General features: G+C 50.7%; 1 protein-coding gene across 1 annotated transcript in view; it reads left to right on the top strand.

The window, feature by feature from the left end:
• The window catches only part of Gpr139 (G protein-coupled receptor 139), a 35,070-nt gene extending 15,316 nt beyond the window's left edge, over positions 1 to 19,754 (top strand). Inside the window, exon 2 of the mRNA XM_027940889.2 lies at positions 18,820 to 19,754. Within this exon, the coding sequence (XP_027796690.2) occupies positions 18,820 to 19,754 (935 nt within the window). The remainder of the gene's footprint in view (positions 1 to 18,819) is intronic.
• The last annotated feature ends 995 nt before the right edge of the window (positions 19,755 to 20,749 follow it).

The raw sequence follows: 20,749 nt of genomic DNA, 5'->3' as shown, positions 1-20,749 counted from the left end.
TTAAGCAAGGACAGGCAGGTGAATTCCCTCTCTGCCCCACACCTAACCTAAGAAAAATGGAAATTGAGTTGTCTCTTTTTTTCTTAAAACTAGCATTTTTGTGATGAAACAGTCCTCCTAAAAGGAAAAAAAAAAAAAAAGATCTGTCCTCTTCCAGGTCATTCCAAGGTTCCCTTTATCAGCCATAAGGGAGCTCGTCAAGCGCACATAATCTCAATCCCCTTTCATGCAGTGAGTGTTTATTGACCAACTACTATGTGCCAGATTTTACTCCTAATGCTTAAGAAAAAAACATCAATAATAGCATTAATGTTGACACGGTGCTGCCCAATATGCTAAGTGAATTAAAACTTACAAAGAGCTCATCCATTATAAGATAGAAGGCTCGGAGGAGTTAAACAGCTCTCTCTCAAGCTACAAGTAAAAGACAAGGCTAAAAGCCAAAGCTACGTTCCTGGACTTCAAACCCCAGGCTCATCCTTCTGTAACAGCCGCAGAGCATCCAAAGGCGGTAATGATCTCCAGAGCACACCATCTCTCAGGATCTTGCTAGGACTTTCCACTGTCTGCTCCTCTGTAAATTGTGTACCAGCTTCAGGTCCATAAAGACAAATAAACTTGGGTCCCTGCCTTCGAGGAGGACACAGTCTGGCTGGAGAGATGAAGAAGTAGCTGCATCACTGTGGAGAGCCTGTGATGAGCCAGAGGAAGATCATGTACCGAGGGTCAAAGGCGAAGGACATGAACCTGGCTTGGGGACAGTGCTGGGGTCAGGGTATTGCTACCAGGACAGACCCCTCCTCCTTTCTGAGACCACTCTCCCCGGCGTGTCCTGCTCACAAGCCCAAGGACCATTGCCGAGGGCTGGAGAGAAGATGAATGAACTTGACCTTTGCTTCCATGTGGTTGAAACAAAGCGAAAAATTATGATGAACCTGTGCTTTGTGAAGTGGTCACTATTTGGCCAGCCTTTTGCTTTTATAAAATCCACTGTATGCTGTTTGGCTTATTAACATATAGTGCAACAATTCGTTCTGGAGAGAAGTCTCAGGATGATCTCATAGCCCCAAACCAGTGGCCAAACACTTCCTTCAAGCCTGTCCCTGGCCACATCCCCCCTGGGGGAGGGGGGGGCGTATCCATGGCTGACCTTGGGTGGCAAGATCATTGGAGACTTGATAGTGGAAACTGAGAGGCATTTGCCATGATTATCACTAACGTCATCGAGTGCCATACTGGGCCCTGCTTTAAGCGCTTTACACAAATTAATTTAATTAATCCTTCTACATCCACGAAGTAGGGGCTATGATGAACCCATTCTACAGATGAGGAAACTGAAGCCCAGTCGGGGTGGGGGGGCGGGGGTGATAAGTGGCTGAAGGTCACGTCATCGTAACACTGTGTTGTTCCCATCTGCAGTGAGAGATGGAGATTTTTCTTTTTTGGGTACCAGGGATGGAACCCAGGGGTGCTCCACTACTGAGCCACCTCCTCAGCCCTTTTGATTCTTCGTTTTAGGACAGGGTCTCACCGGGTTTCTTACAGCCTTGTTAAGTTGCTGAGTCTGGCTTTGAACCTGCAATCCTCCTGCCTCAGCCTCTGGGAGAGATGGAGATTTTAATTGGGGTTCAGGCAGGACAGCTCTTGGGTTCCCAGGCCACCCCAAGGGGTATGTCCTTAGATCTTCTGTCATCCTGTTCTTCTGGAATGGAAATACAGGGGTGAAGCCTTCACTTCTGGGTGGTGGTTGGATATGGAGATTGGGGTTTATCTTCTTCACAGACCAGGTAGTTTTCTCGATAGGGGACTGAGGTTGGTAATGAGGATGGCATCTAATTCCCCCATCAGACATATGGAGGTTGGAGACTTTTTTTTTTATTTTGTACTAATATGAGCCAGAAACTGACAGTAGATTTGTGGGCAACTTTGTGAGACCCTGAGCACAGCAGAGCTGCCTGAGGGCCCAGGACACAAAGCACAGCCTGGAGTCGGGAAGAAGGCCATTGTCCCCCACTTTGCTCCAAGGGCAGCCTGCCCTGAGTGGGAGCAGATAGAAGGTTGTGCGTGGAATCGTCTTCTTGTTCCATTTTCTAATCAGCCGTACACTGGGCTGAGGCACTGGACTGTGCTCCTCTTGAGAGCTCTCCTGCGTCTCAAACGACTTTTCCCAGCTCATTCTCTTGAGTTTTGATGCATGCAATTGTATCATCTGCAAAAATAATAATCACAATAGCAACTGCAGCTTCTGCCCTAGTAACACCTCTTATTTGAGTTTCCTGACTTATGACTCTGGCTAACCTGCGGGTTTGGGGTTTGGATTCTTTGTTTGTAGCATTAGTAATTGTTGGTAGTTAAAAATGGGTTTTTGCCAACCGTCTTTTAGTAGAACGGGGGACGTGGATTGAGTTCTTAAGCAAACACAGAATGGCTTTGAGGGCAAAGCAGTCAAAGCACAGCAACTGGGACGTGTTATGATGACATTTAGACCCGGATGTTAAAAAAATCACCTACTGAGTTCCATGTGTGCAGGATCCCGTGCTAGAGGCTAAGGATGTGGCCCTAAAGCAGCCAGACCCAGACCTGACCTCTCAAGGTCACCAGTGTCAGGACAAGCAAGGAAAGAGACAAGGCAGGGTGCATCCGGGAGGTGTTCTGGTAAAGAATCAGCGGGATGTGGTCTTTACAGGCAGCAGCAAAACATGACTCCAAATCTCAAAAACCTGATTGCATAATCGATAACGACCAGGAAACCAGCAGAATCTGTATTAGCTCCTGAAATCTATTACACTTATCTAGACACAAAAGGGAGATGAGAGCAATGGAATTAGGATTCTTCGTGTATGAATGCTCTTGAGAATGTGGATCTGAGAGAAATTAGCAGAGATTTTAATTCGCTGCTCACTCGTTTCCGATACCCATCAGGCTACCTCGGAAACGTGTCGTGATAATTAACATTTGCCCAATGCTCTTCCGGCTGGCAAAGCCTCCTCACGTGTGTAATCTCGTCTGGTCCCCACAACAACCTTGGGAGTTTGCAAAGCAATTTCACCGAGGTTATCGCGCTGGATCCTGAGTCTCATCCTTCATTTCCCTGCGGCCCAGCGCCAGCCAAGCCCGCTCTTTCCCAATTCTGCAAACGCAGCGAGCTCTCACGCTTGCCTGACCGTGCACTTGTGGCTGCCCCTGGGATCCTAGAAAGGAGCCCATCCTGTCCTGGCTCTACGAAGAGGCCCCTGCCCATCCCAGGAAACTCAAGGCAAGAGGGAAGGGCATTTGTTTCCTGGGGTGGGGGGCTCCAGATACCTAGTAGGGAACTGGGGCCGCCCCTCAGACCAGTGGACATAACTATTGTCCCACAACCAATTTAGGCATCAGTGGAACTGCTGGTCCCAAGGGCTTCTCCCGTCTTTAAGGGAAAAAAAAAATAGCAACTGATCCATGGTAGCTGGATGGACCTGGGCTTGAATCCTGGGTCTGCAACTTACTAGCTATGTGACCTTGGGCAAGTCCCCACCATTCATCCCCCCTCTAGGGCCTGGGGGTGGAGCAACTGACTGGCATGCACGAGACCCTGGGTTCAGTCCCCAGCACCACCAAAAAAAAAAAAAATCCCTCCTGTACAGAAAGGGTCTAATGAGACTCACCTCTGAAGTAAGGTGGACCGCGGTGATTATCAAGTATTAGATGTCCATCGCCATTCCCAGCCTACACTGACAGACAGCTCACGGGAAGCCGTTATTATGATCAAGGCCACTTCCCTGATGGCAGAAAAAGGTACAGAACCGTTTATCACCAGCATCCTGCTGACCCCTGCTTCGGCAACTCGGTTTATCATGTCTTTAATTTCTGGAGGAGGGGGTATTGGTTTTTCCTGGGACTTTTCCTGCCCTGTCTTGAAAACAGTATTTCTGCTCAAAGGGAAAAAGGGAAGTCAGTTTGTTTTGTCACAGGCAGGGTGAGAGCAGAGGGTGGGGACATCAGTCTGTCACCGCTGGTGGCTATATGAGCTGGTTCATGAAGGACAGACAAGAGTCCTCCAGACAGAATGAACAGGGAAGCACGCAGGAAGGGGAACTGGACAGGCAAAGGCTGAGAGCTGGAGGCTTGGGGGGCTTCTTTCCGTCTACGTAGGGTGGGTGGCAGGGGTGAGGGGAACAGGCAGGAGACCTGAGAACAGGCCAGAATTCTAGTGGTGGCAACCACACACCTCAAACTCCTATAAGCGATTTCAATTCATGAAGGTATTTTAGTCCTCACCCGATCCCACGAAGCAGGTTCTGTTCTCTGTCCCATTTGTTCCCTTTGTGGAAACAAAGGCACAGAAATTTCAGTAATTTGTCCAAGGTCACCGTCTTAGTCCGTTTTGTATTGCTATAACAAAATAACTGAGGCTGGATGATAGGTAAAGAAAAGAGGTTCATTGAGCTCAAGATTCTGGGATGTTCAAACAACATGGTGACAGCATCGCAAGGGCCCCCTGTCTGTCTCACTAAACAGTAAAGAGGAGGAAGGAGAATAGCTGCACTGGGAGGAAGAGAGTTCACTCTGTAAGACAGGAAATTAGAAGACCAAGAGTCCCTTCACAAGAGCAGCTGTGACTTAATTACCACTTAATAGGCCCCGCCCACTAGGCCCCGCCTCTTAAAGGTCCCACCACCTTTCAATACGGTTGCATTGGGGATCAAGCTTCCAATGTGTGAATCTTTGGGACCAAAATGTAGCACACACAACTATGGATCAGACCTGAGTCCAGCACCCACACTCACTCCCACGAAGCACTGTGTTCTTTTCTCTGTGACACTCAGGTGTGTTTCCTGAGGCCAGAAAAGAGGCCCATCCCTCCAAAGTCCCAAGGAAGCAATCCACCTGCTCAGCTCCACCTGGGAAGATCCAAAGCCGCTTTCTCTCTGCCTCTTCCCAGGGTGTGGGGGGGAGGGGAGGCTTTCGAATTTCCTAAACATAAACCATTTCCATATAATTACGCCTCCTTGACCCACATGTCATTCAGCTCAATGCTCAGGCTGGAGGCGCAAAATAACAATTTCTCCAACCTCAGAAAATTGCTTCCTGAGGCCCTGGGTGATTAGACATTGTCCTCTGGGCAGGGCCTGTTCCCCGTCCAATCCCGTCTCCCAGCACGGATGCCCTCACTCCCACCGGGTCTCTGAACGCAGGTCCCACGGTGAACAGAACGTTCCGGGAGGGTGGCCTTGGAGGGCGCCGAGGGGCCTTGCGCACCAGGGAATTTTCTCCTGTTCTGGAACATCCAGATCCCTGGATTCTTCCCCCGGCTAACCCAAGACGGGAGGGAGGCACACACTCCGTGGGACGATGCCACCTCTCGCGTTCCTGCGCCCTCTTGTCAAATGCCACAGATCCCCAGCCGTGTTTGCCAGGCTCCTGGGCGATGGCAGGAGCCCCTGCTCTGCATTCCCCACCCCCGTCTCCCGTCGGGATGTCTCTGGTTTGGTCCAAATAATAAGCCCCTTCCCTCTGAAGCCCCTCCGACTCCCCACCGGGGGCTGCTGTTGCCCGGCCTCTTGTCCAGCCAGGCCCCTCCGGACTGTCCTTCCTGGCAGGAGCAGATGACATCAGTGAGACAGGCCTGGCCGAGGCGTCCTCGTGAGGGCAGCCCCGCGGGACAGTGCGGATCGGCGTGGCCTTCCCTTCTGGGCAGCAAAAGAAACTCCCATCCTAGACTGGACGCCAGACAGCTGGTGTGTAAATAGGCAAAAGCCACGTCTGCCACCCAGGGCCCGCGTCCCCGTCTGTGACTTCCGTCCTAGGCCAGACTCCCGCCCTCTCTTGCCTTCTAGCTGCTGCCCTCTGTCCCCTCCAGTCGCTTGATTGGCCCCTGCTCCTGGCCGCGCTGCAGCCCGCCCCTTCCTCTAAGAGGGTTTCCGTGGTCCTTAAAGTGAAGTGCTCCCCTGGCGCAGGGTCTTCCACCGTCAGGGGCCCCTGAGTAGCTGCTGCCTCTTCTGACAGGCGAGAAGCAAGGGGCCGGGGGAGGGACCCAGGCAGAGGGAAGAGCCCCGTAGTGCTGTGTCACACCGTCACACCGTTTGCTCAGGCGGTGGCTCCTAAGGGGCTGTGCCAGGCGCCTGGGGTGCGGAAGGGAGCGGGTGGCATGGGCAGGGAGGACCTTGGCAATTTGTCCTATGGAGCAGAGGTCTCAACCCAGTGACCCAGGGGCCACACCGTGTGTGTGTGTGTGTGTGTGTGTGTGTGTGTGTGTGCGCGTGCAGTTGCAAGCCTCTCCTGAAGCCCTGGAAGACGTGGCCACCGTGCGCTGTGGTTCCAAGTAGAAGGAAACAGCGATCCCCCTGGACATGGGGCCTGAGCTGTTATTCGCGAGGCCCCCACAGCCCGTTATGCTACCCACCTGTCACCATGTCAGCCTGCAGGTCCCAGCACAGGGACATAGAGGGAGCTGAGGGTGGAAACGGCGCCTCGTGCTGCCTGGGTGGTAAGTTCTGAGCACCTTGGGCCCAAGAAATGGATCTCGTACTCCAGGAGCCTAAACCGGGCCCTGGCACTCGGATGGACGTCCCTAATTCATGTTGAACTGAACCAGGGTCACAAGGAAGATTCTGACACAAAACCTCTTCTCAAGGAACTGATGGTCTCTCTCATGCATCGAACACCAAATTAATTTCCAATTACCTTTATGACATCACCTGATTCACGTTCTGCAGTTATGTTCCAGTCCATTCAGACATATTAACCAGAACTGCCACACGTCCTCGATGCCGTACTAATCTGTACTCGTGGTTATTCATTCAACAGGTATTTACTGAACATCTACTCAATGCCAGAAACTGAGTAAGAGATTGGTGATATACTAATGATTATCATCAAGGCCGATGTCCTTCCTGCCTTTCAGAACTTGTGTCTGCAGGATGAGGCACTGTCCTCGCATGAATTCATTTAACCCTCACAGAATCCTGTGATAGGTGCCATAGAGTCAGCCTTTTCAAAGATGAGCAAATGGAGGCACAGAGAAATTGAGTAAATTGCCCAGGGTCCCACAGCTAGAAAGCGGCGGAGGCAGGTAGGGGCCCCAGAACTCTTCACCTCGTCCCTTTCTGAGGTGATGCTGGGAGACCCTTATGAATCACCAAAGGGGGGTCATGATGACAGTCGTGGCATCTGTGGCAGCGGAACCCCAAGTGTGTAGATGAACTGGGACATGCTCTCTGGAACCGCTGCATAGAGCAGATCATGTTTTCACTGAATGCAGGATACTGCCTTTCCCTCTAAGCTGGAGACCCCTGAGGCAGCCCTAATGCTAGAGAGCAGCTGGGGACGTGAAGAAGCCTCCAGTTAAACGGCCTTAGCTGGAGGGCAGCCCGTGGTCCTAGGAAGTGGCCCCTGAGAAGAGAGGCCCTAAGGCTGGGAAGATGGCCTCCGTCAAGGGCCAAGGATTGCATGTTTGGCTCGTGCCTTCTGCTCCCACTGCCTGGCCTTCCTGCCGCACCAGCCTTCCCAGGCTCTTGCTGTGGGCTTGGGTCCCCGCCTGTCCCTCCTGGGTCCCACCTGCTGCCTGGCCTTTGGGCTCAGCACGTGCTACAATGACACAAGAACCACACCCAGGGACGTGAGGGACTCGCCCAGGGCCACGGAGCTAGCAGCTAGCAGGGCAGAATTCTCCCGGGTCAGAATCAAGTGTAAGCGGTACATAGACGGGGCCCGCTCTGCGCTTGCGCATTGTTGCCTCCGCGTCTCGCACTGTGCCTGCCGCGGGGTGGCGGCTCTGGGAGCGTTTGTTGAGTGAATACATGAATGCCAGTTGTGTTTGATTCTTCCTTTGTCCTTGCCTGCATGGGAGAACAAGGCAGGGTCACAGAAAATGATGGCTTTCCGTTGGCTGCATTTTGTATGCACAATTGATAAGCCATTTGCCCGCGGCTAAAAATACCCACCCCTGGCAGCCACTGGAGGGATGGCGCTCGGCTCGAGATGTTTAATCAAACAGCGACAACCCAGGCAGAGCCACAATTAGCCTCTGACACCCCAGTGAACTCCAGATGAAGAGCCCGGAAGCCTCTGACTTCCTGCCGGTCCCCTGGCACCCAGTGACCATCACCCTGGGTCCGCAAAACAGCAAAAACAAATGAGCATCCTCTCTGTGCCCAAGGCAGTGACCAGCGGGAAGTCAGCAGAGGGGCCGCCTGGGCAGAAGCCGAGCCCGAGATGAACGGGCCGGGGAACGGCCAGGGGCAGCCGCATCTGACACTGGAAGGGCCACTGCAGCGGGTCTCAGCCGTTTGCCCTGGACTTCAGGGGAGCCATGAGCTGCTCCTGGGCTCTTTCCGGCCCCTCCCCCTTTATTCCCAGGGGTTCTGGAAGCCAGGTGACACCTCTGAAAAGAATTCTTCTCTCGAGTTCCTTCATGCCACTATGTGCCAGCCGGTAGGGACTGGTAACACAAAAAGGGGGAGAAAGGAAGAACTGGACGTTTCCACTCGGGGGTCCACTCCCGGAGCTGATGGCAGAGGCATCTGAAGGAGCAGGTGCCCCAGGGGGCTCTAGGGTGTCCTCCATTGTTTTTGAATCCTGGATCCAAAAAACTCTTGCTGATGGATCTGGAAGAGCCCCTCAACGCCTCCGGGTAAAGTGGGATTTTAGTGGTATCTCTCTCACCAGGTCCTTGAGAAGTAAATGCATGGCAAGTCAAACCTCCTCAAGTGAGATCCTGGGAACTGCTGAGAAAGACAAGTATTGAAACCCAATGGGCCGGCCGGGCCGGTGGCACACACCTGCATCCACCGCTCAGGAGTTCAAAGTCAGCCTCAGCAACTTAGCGAGGCCCTAAGCAACTCAGTAGAGACCCCGTCTCAAAATAAAAAATAAAAAGGGCTGGGGATGTGGCTCAGTGGTCAGGCGTCCCCAGGTTCAATCCCCAGGACCAAAAAAAAAAAAAGAAAATTCAATGGACTGGCCTTGCATAGCTCTGACAGAGCAGGTGTCAGAGAACCAGAGAATTGGAGGAGGTGCTTGATGCCCCTGCCTACTACACAAACCTCAGTCTTCCTCATCTACAAGGGGTGGAAACCTTACCTACTTATTTGTAAGATTAAGTGCAAGACATTTAACATAGAGACTCCTTGGCATATGATATGATTTGTCCAGGCAAATATTTTAAATATCATAAGTAAAAATGCACTGTCCCCCCTACCTGCCCAATGCCCAGCACCCTGCAGAGCATGACAGTTTTCCCTCATTGTCTTGTCCCAGGGCTGACTGGGAGCACTGGTCACTGCCACTGACCAGCATATCATGGGCCCAGGAAATATCTAGACTCCTTGCATAGTTTCTACAGAAAGCATCTCATTAAATCAAAAAAATAACAGTAAGGCAGACCACCATAAGTCTGGGACGGTCTGTGTTCGACATTATAATATTAGATCATTTGAGGCATAACGAAGTGCTTTCCATGTCTGACACAGAGTGAGCACTCAATAAGTGCTAGCTGTTCCAGAGAAGGGATAACCCTCTTGATCTTGACCTTGGCCCTCCCTTGCCTGCCTGTTGAGCCCCTACTCGCCTTTCTATCACCAGAAACACGGATCCCCACATTTGTACACAGTGACCGCACCGCTTCCTGAGAGCTTCCTTGGACCTGGCTCTTGCTAAGAGCTTCACGTGTCGGTCTCTTTAATCCTCATGGCAAATCTCTGGACCCAGGTACCAGATCATGACCCCCTTTTCCGGATCAGGAACTTTATTTTGTACCTCTGAGTGAACCCAGGGGTGATTAACCACTGGCCACATCCCCAGCCCTTTTTATTTTATTTTATTTAGAGACAGGGTCTAGCTAAGTTGCTGAGAGCCTCACCCAATTGCGGAAGCTGGCTTTGAACTTGTGATCCTCCTGCCTCAACCTCTGGAGCCCCTGGGATTAGAGGTGTGCGCCACCACACCTGGCTCCTGACGAGGAGTTTGAAGCGCATTGTGTTTGGACAACTTGACCGAGAATGCCAATTAGAAAAAGGAAGAAAAAAGAAAACTATGTCCGGGAAGCTGACCCAAATCTGCCAGACTCCGAAACGTATCCCCCTTGTGGTGAGTATCCTGTAATTCTGGTGAAGCTTCCACACGGCGTTCTGCAGGAGAGCCACCTGTGTGCCTGAGCCTCGTTCCAGTGAAGCTGTGCCCCATCTGTCTTTGTGACAAACTCCCAGAGCAGGGAAAGCACAGCTGCATCCATCACTTGGTACAGAACTTGACCCAGGATGGCACCTTCGAAGGCTTGCGAGATGCTTCTCGGGTTTACCAGCTGCGCTGTCTGGGGCAGGCGGCTTCCTCTCTCCATCCATTTCCTCGTTCCTAACTGGGGACCAGAAGCCTGCATCGCACCTGCAATGTCACCTCCTTGCAGTTTCCTTTAAATCAACTCACCTGTTAAATCAGCTGAATTTATTAGCTCAGTAGGCATTTATCAGCACCCTCCCTCCCCAGAATGGTGGCTTTTCTGTGGACAGTTTTATGCAGCTCACCAACACCTCGTACATGCTCAGGGGACGGGTCACTGGTGCAGAGGAGCAGGGCTTGGAAGTGGTTCCATGACCAAGGCCTGGCTGTCCCTGGTCAAAAAGCCAGAACTGATTCTGCCTTCAAGACTTCTCATGGACTGGCAGGAGGACTGCAGCCCTGCAGGAGCGCAGGTGCTGACTCCCTTCCCCTGTGGCCGCAGCGGGGCTGTCCTGGGAGAGTGGCCATCTTAGCTCCTGTGCTTGCTCCTCAGCCAAGTCTCCACTGGTCTCCATGGGAAACCACCGCTGTGTTGCTCTCCCAGAGGGGAAAAGCCAGGGAAGCTGCAGTGTGGACTCGGGGCTCGAGATCCACAGGATGATCCACCCTTTGGTCCCACCGTGGCACACATCCCCAGTCCTCCCAGCCCCACTGGGCCCAGGCCTGGTTGAAAACAGCCTCTTCAACATGGCGCCCAGAGGCCAACCCCATAGATGGACGGTGAGAGGCTTTGCATAGGAGATGCTGTAACAGGAGAAACTAAGAAAGGGGAAACCGTAACTCTAGGTTTGCAAAGAATCCACTCAAGTGTGAAAATGCGATGATTGGAAGGGACAGAGAACATTACGGTGCTATCAAAATAGAAAGGAAAGTTGAAAACAGCAAAGGCTGTTTCAGAGGCTGCGGAGACCCCGCATGACGATTCCTAAGGGCGCACACTGTCCTCCAGATAATGAACGGTGCCACGGGGTGGGGTCCCACTGCCCAACCTCCATCTCACTCACCCACTGTCAGTTTTGTGCCCCTGTTGACCAGCTCAAGGAAGAAAGCCGCACCTCCCCAAGTCCTGCCCCAAAGCCAGTGGGGCCACGGGAAACAAGGATGGCCGCTGGCCAGTGGAAGGGGGGTGGGGATGCCTGGTGGGACATTGGGAATCCTTTTCCTACTCAGAGCTCAGAACCCCCTGAAAACCTCCCAGCATCACCCCAGCGGCCCAAACCCCTGAACTGCGCATCTCGCCAGCCATCTCCTTCCCCTTCCATTTCCTCCACCCTGAGACAGAGAGCAGGCGGCTTCCAGGGAGGGAGGGACAGCCTGCACTCCTCACTTGACCTAAGCCAGGACAGCGTTCACCTCTATCTAAGGAAGCTGCAAGACAGCTCTTCCTAAAAATCCAGCCTTGGGGATTCCTGGAAGCAGGTGGATTAGCACCACTGGGAACCACTGGAGAGCTCAGGGATCTGCGCGACACCAGGGCTGACTCATCTAATGCAAAAGAGAAGCAACTTTGGGGGCGGGGACATGCATTTAAGCCACAGGGGGTGGTGATTGAGATGGGTGAACGGCTCTCTTTTTTGGAAATTCACAAGAACATAATTGAGTATGCAGAGAAACAGGATTTGCAAAAGGTTACACCAAGAATTTAATTAGCCCGGATAAGCGATTCTCTCCCGATTCTTAAGAGCTCTGTGGATGGAACAACTGTGCAGTCCGCGTCCTGCTCTCCTTCCCATAATTGCCATTGCAATCAAAAAGTTCTTCCTGGGGTCTAACCTAAAGCTTTTTATACCTCCAACTTGAGCTCTTTTCCCTCTTATAAAACCTGCCAGCTGCCTTTAGGAGGGAGGGAGGGAGACACAGGAAGAGAAGATGGGAGAAAAGAGTATTGCCCTTTAAACCCAGCATTTCAATTTGGGGGAATTTATTCTACAGAAATGCTTAATGAAGTACTATAGTGACCCCCCAAAAAAATAATAGTAATAATAATAAGCAATGTCCAACAGTAGGTGAATATTGCATGAATATTATTGATACAGGGAAAAATATATGATTTCTTTCTAAGTGAAAAACTCAAGTTGCTTGGCAATATTTCTGTATAGTCCTGTTTTGTGATGCTTCTCATTGATACTAACCATTGTCATAGGCAAATCAGCATCCTGAAGTGGGGACACCCAATGGGTATCAGAATCTGTCCTGGTTATCTCCATGGCAGCATAGCCAGCCACCCCCAAACTGAAGAGTCTAAAAGCAACCAGTTACGGTGGTGGGTGAGGTCTTGGGCTGACTGGGCTCCGTGGGTGGTTCTTGCTTCTGGTCTCACACAGCAGTCTCCAGGCAGCAGCTGGGACCCCAGCCCCTTGGGAGCTCATACCATTGGGCATCCAAGATGGCGGCCCACTCCCCAGCCAATGCTGGACACTGGCTTCGGGGTTCACTGAGCCTTTGAACTCACATTCCTGTACATGGCCTCTCCGAGCAGGATGGGCCTTTCACAGAATGGCAGCTGGGTCCCAGGAAGGAGCGTCCCAGGAGTAAGCGTTCTAAAGTCCTGCTATGACCTGAGCTGCTCCTGCCATAGTCTGTTGGTCAAAAGCCACAGGCCAGCCAGCTCCAAGTCACGGCATGGAGACAATAAGGGTCTGAATAACAGAAGGCGTGGTTCACTGGGGAACCATCTACAAGGTCAGCTACCACATTATCTCTAGAAAATAAGGTGTTGACAGATTTTTCCTTTCTAATTTCTAATACAGTAGTTAAATAGATAAACTCAGGACACAAAAGGCCTGGTTTAGTATCCTGGCTCACCACCCTCCAGCTGCTGTGTGACCTCAGACCTGATGCTCTCAAATCATGGTACCAACCTCCTATGATAATTGTGAAGATCAAGTGAGACATGGTGTATAAGATGCTTTGAAATGCCCCAGGCATGATAAATGCTCAAGAAGAGTGAGCTAATTATATTATTATCATGCACGGATATAATGTTGAATATTTTACAAGTAGATGTTACTTTGCAATTGAAAAAATAATCTTCAAAGACAAAAAAGGAAGGAAATATAGCAGAACAAAAATATAAACTCACGCCATCTGGCACCCTATCTCCATCTAGCTGCTTCTGCTAAGGAGCCGCAGGGACCCCTTGGTCCTCAGAGATGCAGAGAAGACCTTGAGAAGACCTTGACCCTGTCTCTCCGGGCCCGCAGACCACTCTGTGCTGGGTTCTGGCTTCCCAAACTGTTTCTCTTCCGGCCGCTCTCCCCAGCCCTCTCAGGTTTAAGCACAGTAAGCTTCAAACTACAGGAAATTAATTCCCCCAAGAATATAACCAAGCTTTGCAATCACAAAACATGGGCTTTCTATTACCCGGGAGCTTAAACCTGTCCAACAGCACCATTGACAGAAAGGATTTGCTACTTAGAAGCGTTGACATTCGGATCGTGAAGTTCACTGGGGCTGGCCAGGGTGAGATTGGGTCTCCCAACCACAGGAGCCCCTGGGCCGAGTCAGCTGGAGAGAAAAGCTCCAAATGCAATTTCAGGCCATGGCGATTTAGGTCTCTTAGTTTGCTCACCCTTGTAAATACACACAGGTCCTGGGCCACACCAGTCTTTCTCTTTGGGGAAAAATGTGCCAGTGTGGAAATGAAAGGATATTTTTTTTTCTTTTTTGATGTGGGGAGTCACAGCCAGTCAACGTCTCTGCCCTCTCATTTCTTCTTCCGACAATCCACACATCCCCCTGACTCTGTGCAGCTCACCCCGTTCCCCCCATTGCCCGGTCTCCTAGCATTCTTGATATCGCCCTGGGGTCAGGGCAGCTACCTGAACAAAAGAAGAGGGCGACTCGGTGTCTTTGGGTTGGTTTCTCAGGAGAGGCAAGGATTAGAAACCTCAGGAAATGTCAAACATGAATACCTGGCAATTTCCTGAGCAGCTGATGACTCTCTGACTTAAAGCAATTCATTAGGTGGGGCTGGAATATTTTTAAAGAGTTTTGATATGGAGAATTTTTAGCACCACATTTCCAACAGGCTTCAGCTGGGGAGGAGGAGACGGTGGCGAAGCCACTCTCTGCATAGGTAGAATATATATGTAGGATAGAGAGAGCACTTTTCCTTGGAGACCCCCAACATTTATCTATCTCTGCCCCCTTATCGGCTTGGGGGACAGGAGAGGGCATGTGGGCATTGTTGATGGACAGGTAAACAAGAGGTTCTGAGAAATGATGGCAGGTTTCCAAGTCAGGGGCGGCCCAGGGGACAGGGATCACTCATCTCCTACTGAGAATCCTTTCCTATAACCAGAAATAAGCAAGGCAGAATTTGATAGGCCACAAAATCACCCTAAGCTGGAAATCCCTCTTCCCCCACGTGCTCAGTGTGTGACGTTGGGCAAATTACCTAAAATGCCAGGTCTTGGGTTCCTCATCTGGGAAGTAGAAAACTTGCTATCCCACTGCTAAGAATCCTTCCCACCATGGTAGATCCCTTCTCCTCATCCCCGACTGAACTCAAACTTCCTGTTCTAAACATGGCTCCCCCATCAACTTCTCTCCTCCTTTGACTTTCCTCTTTATGGTATCACTCTCGGAAATTCTCTTGTGCACTTATTTTTGTGACGGCTTATTTACTTAGATCTATCTCCCCATGACAAAAGGCAACTTGTCCGCTGTGCTATGCGTCTTCAGCACCTCGGACAACACCTACCACAGTCAATGCCCAATTAATATTTGAGTGAAGGGACATCACTCAATAGCTCATTCAGTGGGCACCTAACCACAGGTTGGGAGCTGTTCTAACCACATGACAAAAATTATCTCCTTTGATTTTTTTTTCATCTGAAACCTTATGAAGTGGGGAGTCTCGTTAGCCCCATTTTATAAATAAGGAAACTGAGGCACAGAGATGTTAAATAAACTTGCCCACAAAGAGCCAGTCAGAAGGAGGGCCAGGAGCGAACCTCACACGGCCCCACCCCAGACCCCACACTTCTGGGGCACGACGGGGGCTTCACACCTGATTTTACAGCTGGGTTTCCAGGAAGCTCCAATGGTATGTGACCAGGTCAGAGCAAGCAGGACCTGGCAGCCAGACCTTGAACCCAGACCCTCCTCCGAAGCCTCTGCCCTTCACTCTGAACTGCTCACTCGCAGCTCTGATCTTGAATCCTCAGCCGCCCGCATGCAACCCCTGCGCTCTCTGACTGGACACCATGAATGTCCCACTACTAGCCTGTGTCCACCTTCAGCCTGTGCACAGATCCTTACCCACAAGAGAGACGCTTAATACTTTGTGAAAGAATTTCTGGATGAATAAAACATCTTGAAATGCTTTTCAACAGAACACAGCAAGGCTGTTTAATAAAAGAGAGCTATTAAATGCAAAAATGCTTACAGAGCAAGCAGGAATCAATATCAGTGTCCCCGGCCTTAATAAACCCAACGCTTCCTGCTCCCCCCACCTCGGGCCTTTGCATGCTGTTTCTTAGCTTGAACCCCCTGGTGTTCCCAGCTTTTCACCCATTTACCTCTTACTTGTCCCCAATCTCAGCTCGAACATCAATCCCTCAGCAAAACCTTTTCTGACACTGCTCCCCGACATTCCTTCCTGGCACTTACTCTAGATCCACGTTGTGCATATCCTTCTATGACTCGTCTGTTGATGTCTCTCTCCCCTGTTGGACTCTAAGTCCATGAAGGCCGGGCGGACGACGTCTGTTCTGTTCACCCTCTCTTCCCAGGGCTCAGCTCAGAGCAGACACAGACACATTGCTGAATGCAAAAATCAATGCTTGGACTGTCAGGGTACCAATATAAACTACTTTACCTCCATGGGCCTCTATCTGCAGTAGTGACTTGAAGTAGCACACACTCACGCTTTTCCTCCGGTGGGTACAGGGTGACAAACCCAACAGAGGGCACGGGGCCTGTGTGGATAAATATCCATACTGAACACAGCTTGGAACAGGTGTATAGGTCCTAGGTTTGAATCCTGGCTTATGAATAGCACCAGTCCCTTGACTCCTCACCACTTCAAAATGTCATTTCAAATTGCTTCAGATAAGAGCAAGAACAACACAGGCTTCAAAAAGGAAAAGGAACTGAGGAGGCCAACTACTGGGTGGTACAGAGCAGATGGGATGCTCAGACGCTGGTGTCAAGAGTGTCAATTAGCCAAGTAGTTTTACTGCTCATTCTTTTGGGGGTGGGTACCAGGGATTGAACTCAGGGGCACATGACCATTGAGCCCCATCCCCAGCCCTATTTTGTATTTTATTTAGAGACAGGGTCTCACTGAGTTGCCTAGCGCGTCACTGTTGCTGAGGCTGGCTTTTAACTCGCGATCCTCCTGCCTCAGCCTCCCAAGCTGCTGGGGTTCCAGGTACAGTGGTACAGTTCATTCTTAATGAATATCTACTAAAGATGAAGATGTGCACACTCAGAAACATAACACACTTCTAGGTATACGCTACCCAGAGAGCTCTCGAATAAAATCACTTCTATGAAGAGTCATATTCATAACTACAGTGGTTCACAATAGCAAAACCCTGGATCCAACTTAGTGTCATAGATATATATATTATAATAAATATGTATTTGATGTAATAAATATATCTGCTATAGTAAGTTTATATTTATTTGCATTTTATATACTTGAGAAAATAAACTGGATGTAATATATTTTATATAATTTATATAGTCGATATAATAAATTATAAATAATTCGTATTCATGAATAAATCGCAATGAGTTCATACAGTGAACCTCTGTATAACTGTTACAACAAGCAAACTCAGCATAACGAGGCTCAGAGACACGCTGGGGAACGGAAGACGCTGTGTGTGTGGCATGGCAGAGGCGAGGGTGAGGGAGAGACCCAGTTGGCCAGGGTGGCCCTCCACCGTCACACAGTGCCCGCAGCCCACAGCCCGCAGGGAGAGAAAGAGGGAAGGAGGGAAGAATGGGGATGGACCATTTCAAGGACCCTCAACTGTACCTAGAGCATCATCCCTTTATATTAAAGAGCTGATGCAAATATAGCAGAATGTTCAAGTTTGTTTAAGCCAAGTGATGAGCACAGTGCAGCGGGTGGGTGCGTTGATCGTAAGATATCTTCATGTGAGCAAGACCGTGGAATAGTTAAGTGGATCCCCAGAGAGAGGCCGGGTCCTAGCTTTGCCACCAGGCCTCATGCAGAGGATGTGGGCGCTCCAAGATCCTTGTCTGCAAAACAGGATTAACCGTGTTTCAATTCCAGGGCTGTCGGTGGGAATGCAAGACACAGAGCAGCTGCGGGTATTACCCCCTGAAATGTTATCTTGGAGTAAGTCCCTAGTGGTTTTCTAAATGTCTCCCTGTCCTGTTCAGGAAGACATTTGTTTTTAAGCCCAACCAGAAATTGTGTGGATGCACTTTTCAACACAAATCTGACCCAAGGGGGAAAAAAATGCAGTTACTATTTATGCAACTGTATAACTACGTGACAGACAGACATGTGTGCCCTCAGATCACCTATGAACTGTGATGGCCCCGAGGAAATAGAACTTGGATGGTTGGAGAACCAGAGTGAAAGGGAAATTTACATCACTCTGCTATGATTTTTTATTATGCAACATGGGTATAAATTACCTGTCCCCAGAATCAATCTTTGCATGTGTGCTACAGGGGATTAAGCCCAGGGCCCTGGGGTGCTCTACCACTGAGCTACATCCACAACCCTTCTTATGTTTTATTTGGAGACAGGTCTAAGTTGCCCAGGCTGGCCTTGAACTTGTGATCCTCCTGCCTCAGCCTTCCAAGTAGCTGGGCTTACACTGCCTGGCTAATTCATTTTTAAATAATTCATTTTTAAATGGATCTGAACGTCATGACCATCCCTTCTCCTTTCATTCTAAATCCACTTAAAGAGGAAAAGAACCAAAATCTAAGCTCTAAAGAGGGTCTCATGAACTCCTGGAACCCGGGCTGCCACCTGAACACAGAGGGCAGGGAAAAGACCCCCAGATTCTCCGTGCAGTTAGAGAAAAGAAAGAGCAGAGCGTTGGGGCTTAGAGATCTGGGTTTGGTTCCTGTCACTGTGACTGACAACTACATGACACTTGGCTCTGGGAGCCCAAGCTCCACTTCCAGATTAGGATAATGGCCACACCTCGTCTCATGGTTGTGTGAAGAATAAACTAACTCTAAAATATCATCCAGGCCGGGCGTGGCAACGCACGCCTGTAATCCCGGCAGCTCAGGAGGCTGAGGCAGGAGGATGGCAAGTTCAAAGCCAGCCTCAGCTAAAGTGAGACCCTAAGCACCTCAGTGAAACTCTGTCTCTAAATAAAATACCAAATAGGGCTGGGGGTGGGGCTCAGTGGTTCAGTGCCCCTGAGTTCAATCCCTGGTCCCCCCCAAAAAACACAAAAGAGCATCCAGATGTTCACAGTAGGTGCAGTTTGTCACGCAGAGGTTGTTCAGTCCTTGGACCTCCATCCCGACAAACGTCATGCCCAGGGCTTCCCTGGTACCCAGCAAAATCATCTGTGCCTCAAAGATCAACCAGACTCTCTTTTTTATCCACAGCAAACATCTTGACGGTGATCATCCTCTCGCAGCTAGTGGCCAGGCGGCAGAAGTCCTCCTACAACTATCTCTTGGCGCTGGCCGCGGCCGACATCCTGGTCCTCTTCTTCATCGTGTTTGTCGACTTCCTGTTGGAAGACTTCATCCTGCACATGCAGATGCCTCAGGTCCCCGACAAGATCATCGAAGTCCTGGAGTTCACCTCCATCCACACCTCCATCTGGATCACGGTTCCCTTGACCATCGACAGGTACATCGCCGTCTGCCACCCGCTCAAATACCACACCGTCTCCTACCCGGCCCGCACCCGGAAGGTCATTGTCAGCGTTTACGTCACCTGCTTCCTGACCAGCATCCCCTACTACTGGTGGCCCAACATCTGGACCGAGGACTACATCAGCACCTCCGTGCACCACGTCCTGGTGTGGGTACACTGCTTCACCGTGTACCTGGTGCCCTGCTCCATCTTCTTCATCTTGAACTCCATCATCGTGTACAAGCTCAGGAGGAAGAGCAACTTTCGCCTCCGTGGCTACTCCACTGGGAAGACCACCGCCATCTTGTTCACCATCACCTCCATCTTCGCCACGCTCTGGGCCCCCCGCATCATCGTGATCCTCTACCACCTCTACGGGACGCCCATCCAGAACCTCTGGCTGGTGCACATCATGTCCGACGTGGCCAACATGCTGGCCCTCCTGAACACGGCCATCAACTTCTTCCTTTACTGCTTCATCAGCAAGCGGTTCCGAACCATGGCGGCCGCCACGCTCAAGGCCTTCTTCAAGTGCCAGAAGCAGCCTGTGCAGTTCTACACCAACCATAACTTTTCCATAACAAGTAGTCCCTGGATCTCGCCGGCCAACTCCCACTGTATCAAGATGCTGGTATACCAGTACGACAAAAACGGAAAACCTATAAAAGTCTCCCCTTGACACCCCCCTGGGTTGGCACCGAGTGCCTCTGTGTGATCCATTCCCGATGGGAGGGCGTCCCATCCTCTGGCTGAACAGGTCTCCTTAAGAGTGCTAACCTGATTTCCTGTCTCCACAGACTGAGGAACTCTCAGGGTGGCAGATGAGAGAGAGACGGAAGAGAAGAAGAAAGGAAAGCATGAATCTCGTTTTTCTGTGTGCACTCATTTCCACAAAAATAAAATCACATCGACAGCAAAAGTTCCTACCCGTTTGGAGATGCTGTTGGAAGTTGTGCCATCATCCTGTGACCAGTGAGGACCACAGTAGAGAAATAGTCTGTGATTTAGCACCGGCACCATCCACCATCACTGGGAACCACTCATTTGTGTGACACCCCGAGCCATGGTAGCACGTGGCCACGTCTAAGCTCTCCTTCCGAGAGAGGAGGTCATCCATCGCTCCCCTGGGCCATGCCCAGAAGGCTACCCATGCTGACTGATTTGAGAGTTTTTTCCAAGGTGCCCTTTGTCCTAGAGAGGGTTGTGGTCTTGAAGAAGCCCTGGCACCCCGGCTGCAGATGATACCATGGGGGACAGGGGAACATTGAATCCCTTCCGAACTTTGTCCAGAGCCCCCCGCGGGGAGGCTCCAAACCAATGTAACTATGCCCCTTAGACCTGGGGTCTAAGGTTCAGTTTTCTATCTGCCATAATGTATAGGTTTTATCTGTTTCCTCCAAAACAAAGACCCTGCCTGGTGTGTGGGGAGGAAGGAGGAAATTCTTGAGCCCAGAAATACAAAAAAAATGAGCCCACTCTTGCCATTGTTCCAATCCATCCCTGTGTCGGCTGTAAACGGTCCCTTTACTCCCAATCGCTTCTTGTTGTGGTGCCACATGGCTCCCTAGAGGGGCCTCCGCCTGTAGAGTCACCAGCCCTGCCCGCTTGCTCACTGAACCCCTCACCAGGTTGTTTGATTTGATGAAGTTCCTAACTGAATGTAATATTCCAGGG

Source organism: Marmota flaviventris, chromosome 19 (assembly GCF_047511675.1).
Source record: "Marmota flaviventris isolate mMarFla1 chromosome 19, mMarFla1.hap1, whole genome shotgun sequence".
NCBI lineage: Eukaryota > Metazoa > Chordata > Mammalia > Rodentia > Sciuridae > Marmota > Marmota flaviventris.
Note: the sequence above shows the minus strand (reverse complement) of the source record. Positions and strands in the feature narration are given on the sequence as shown.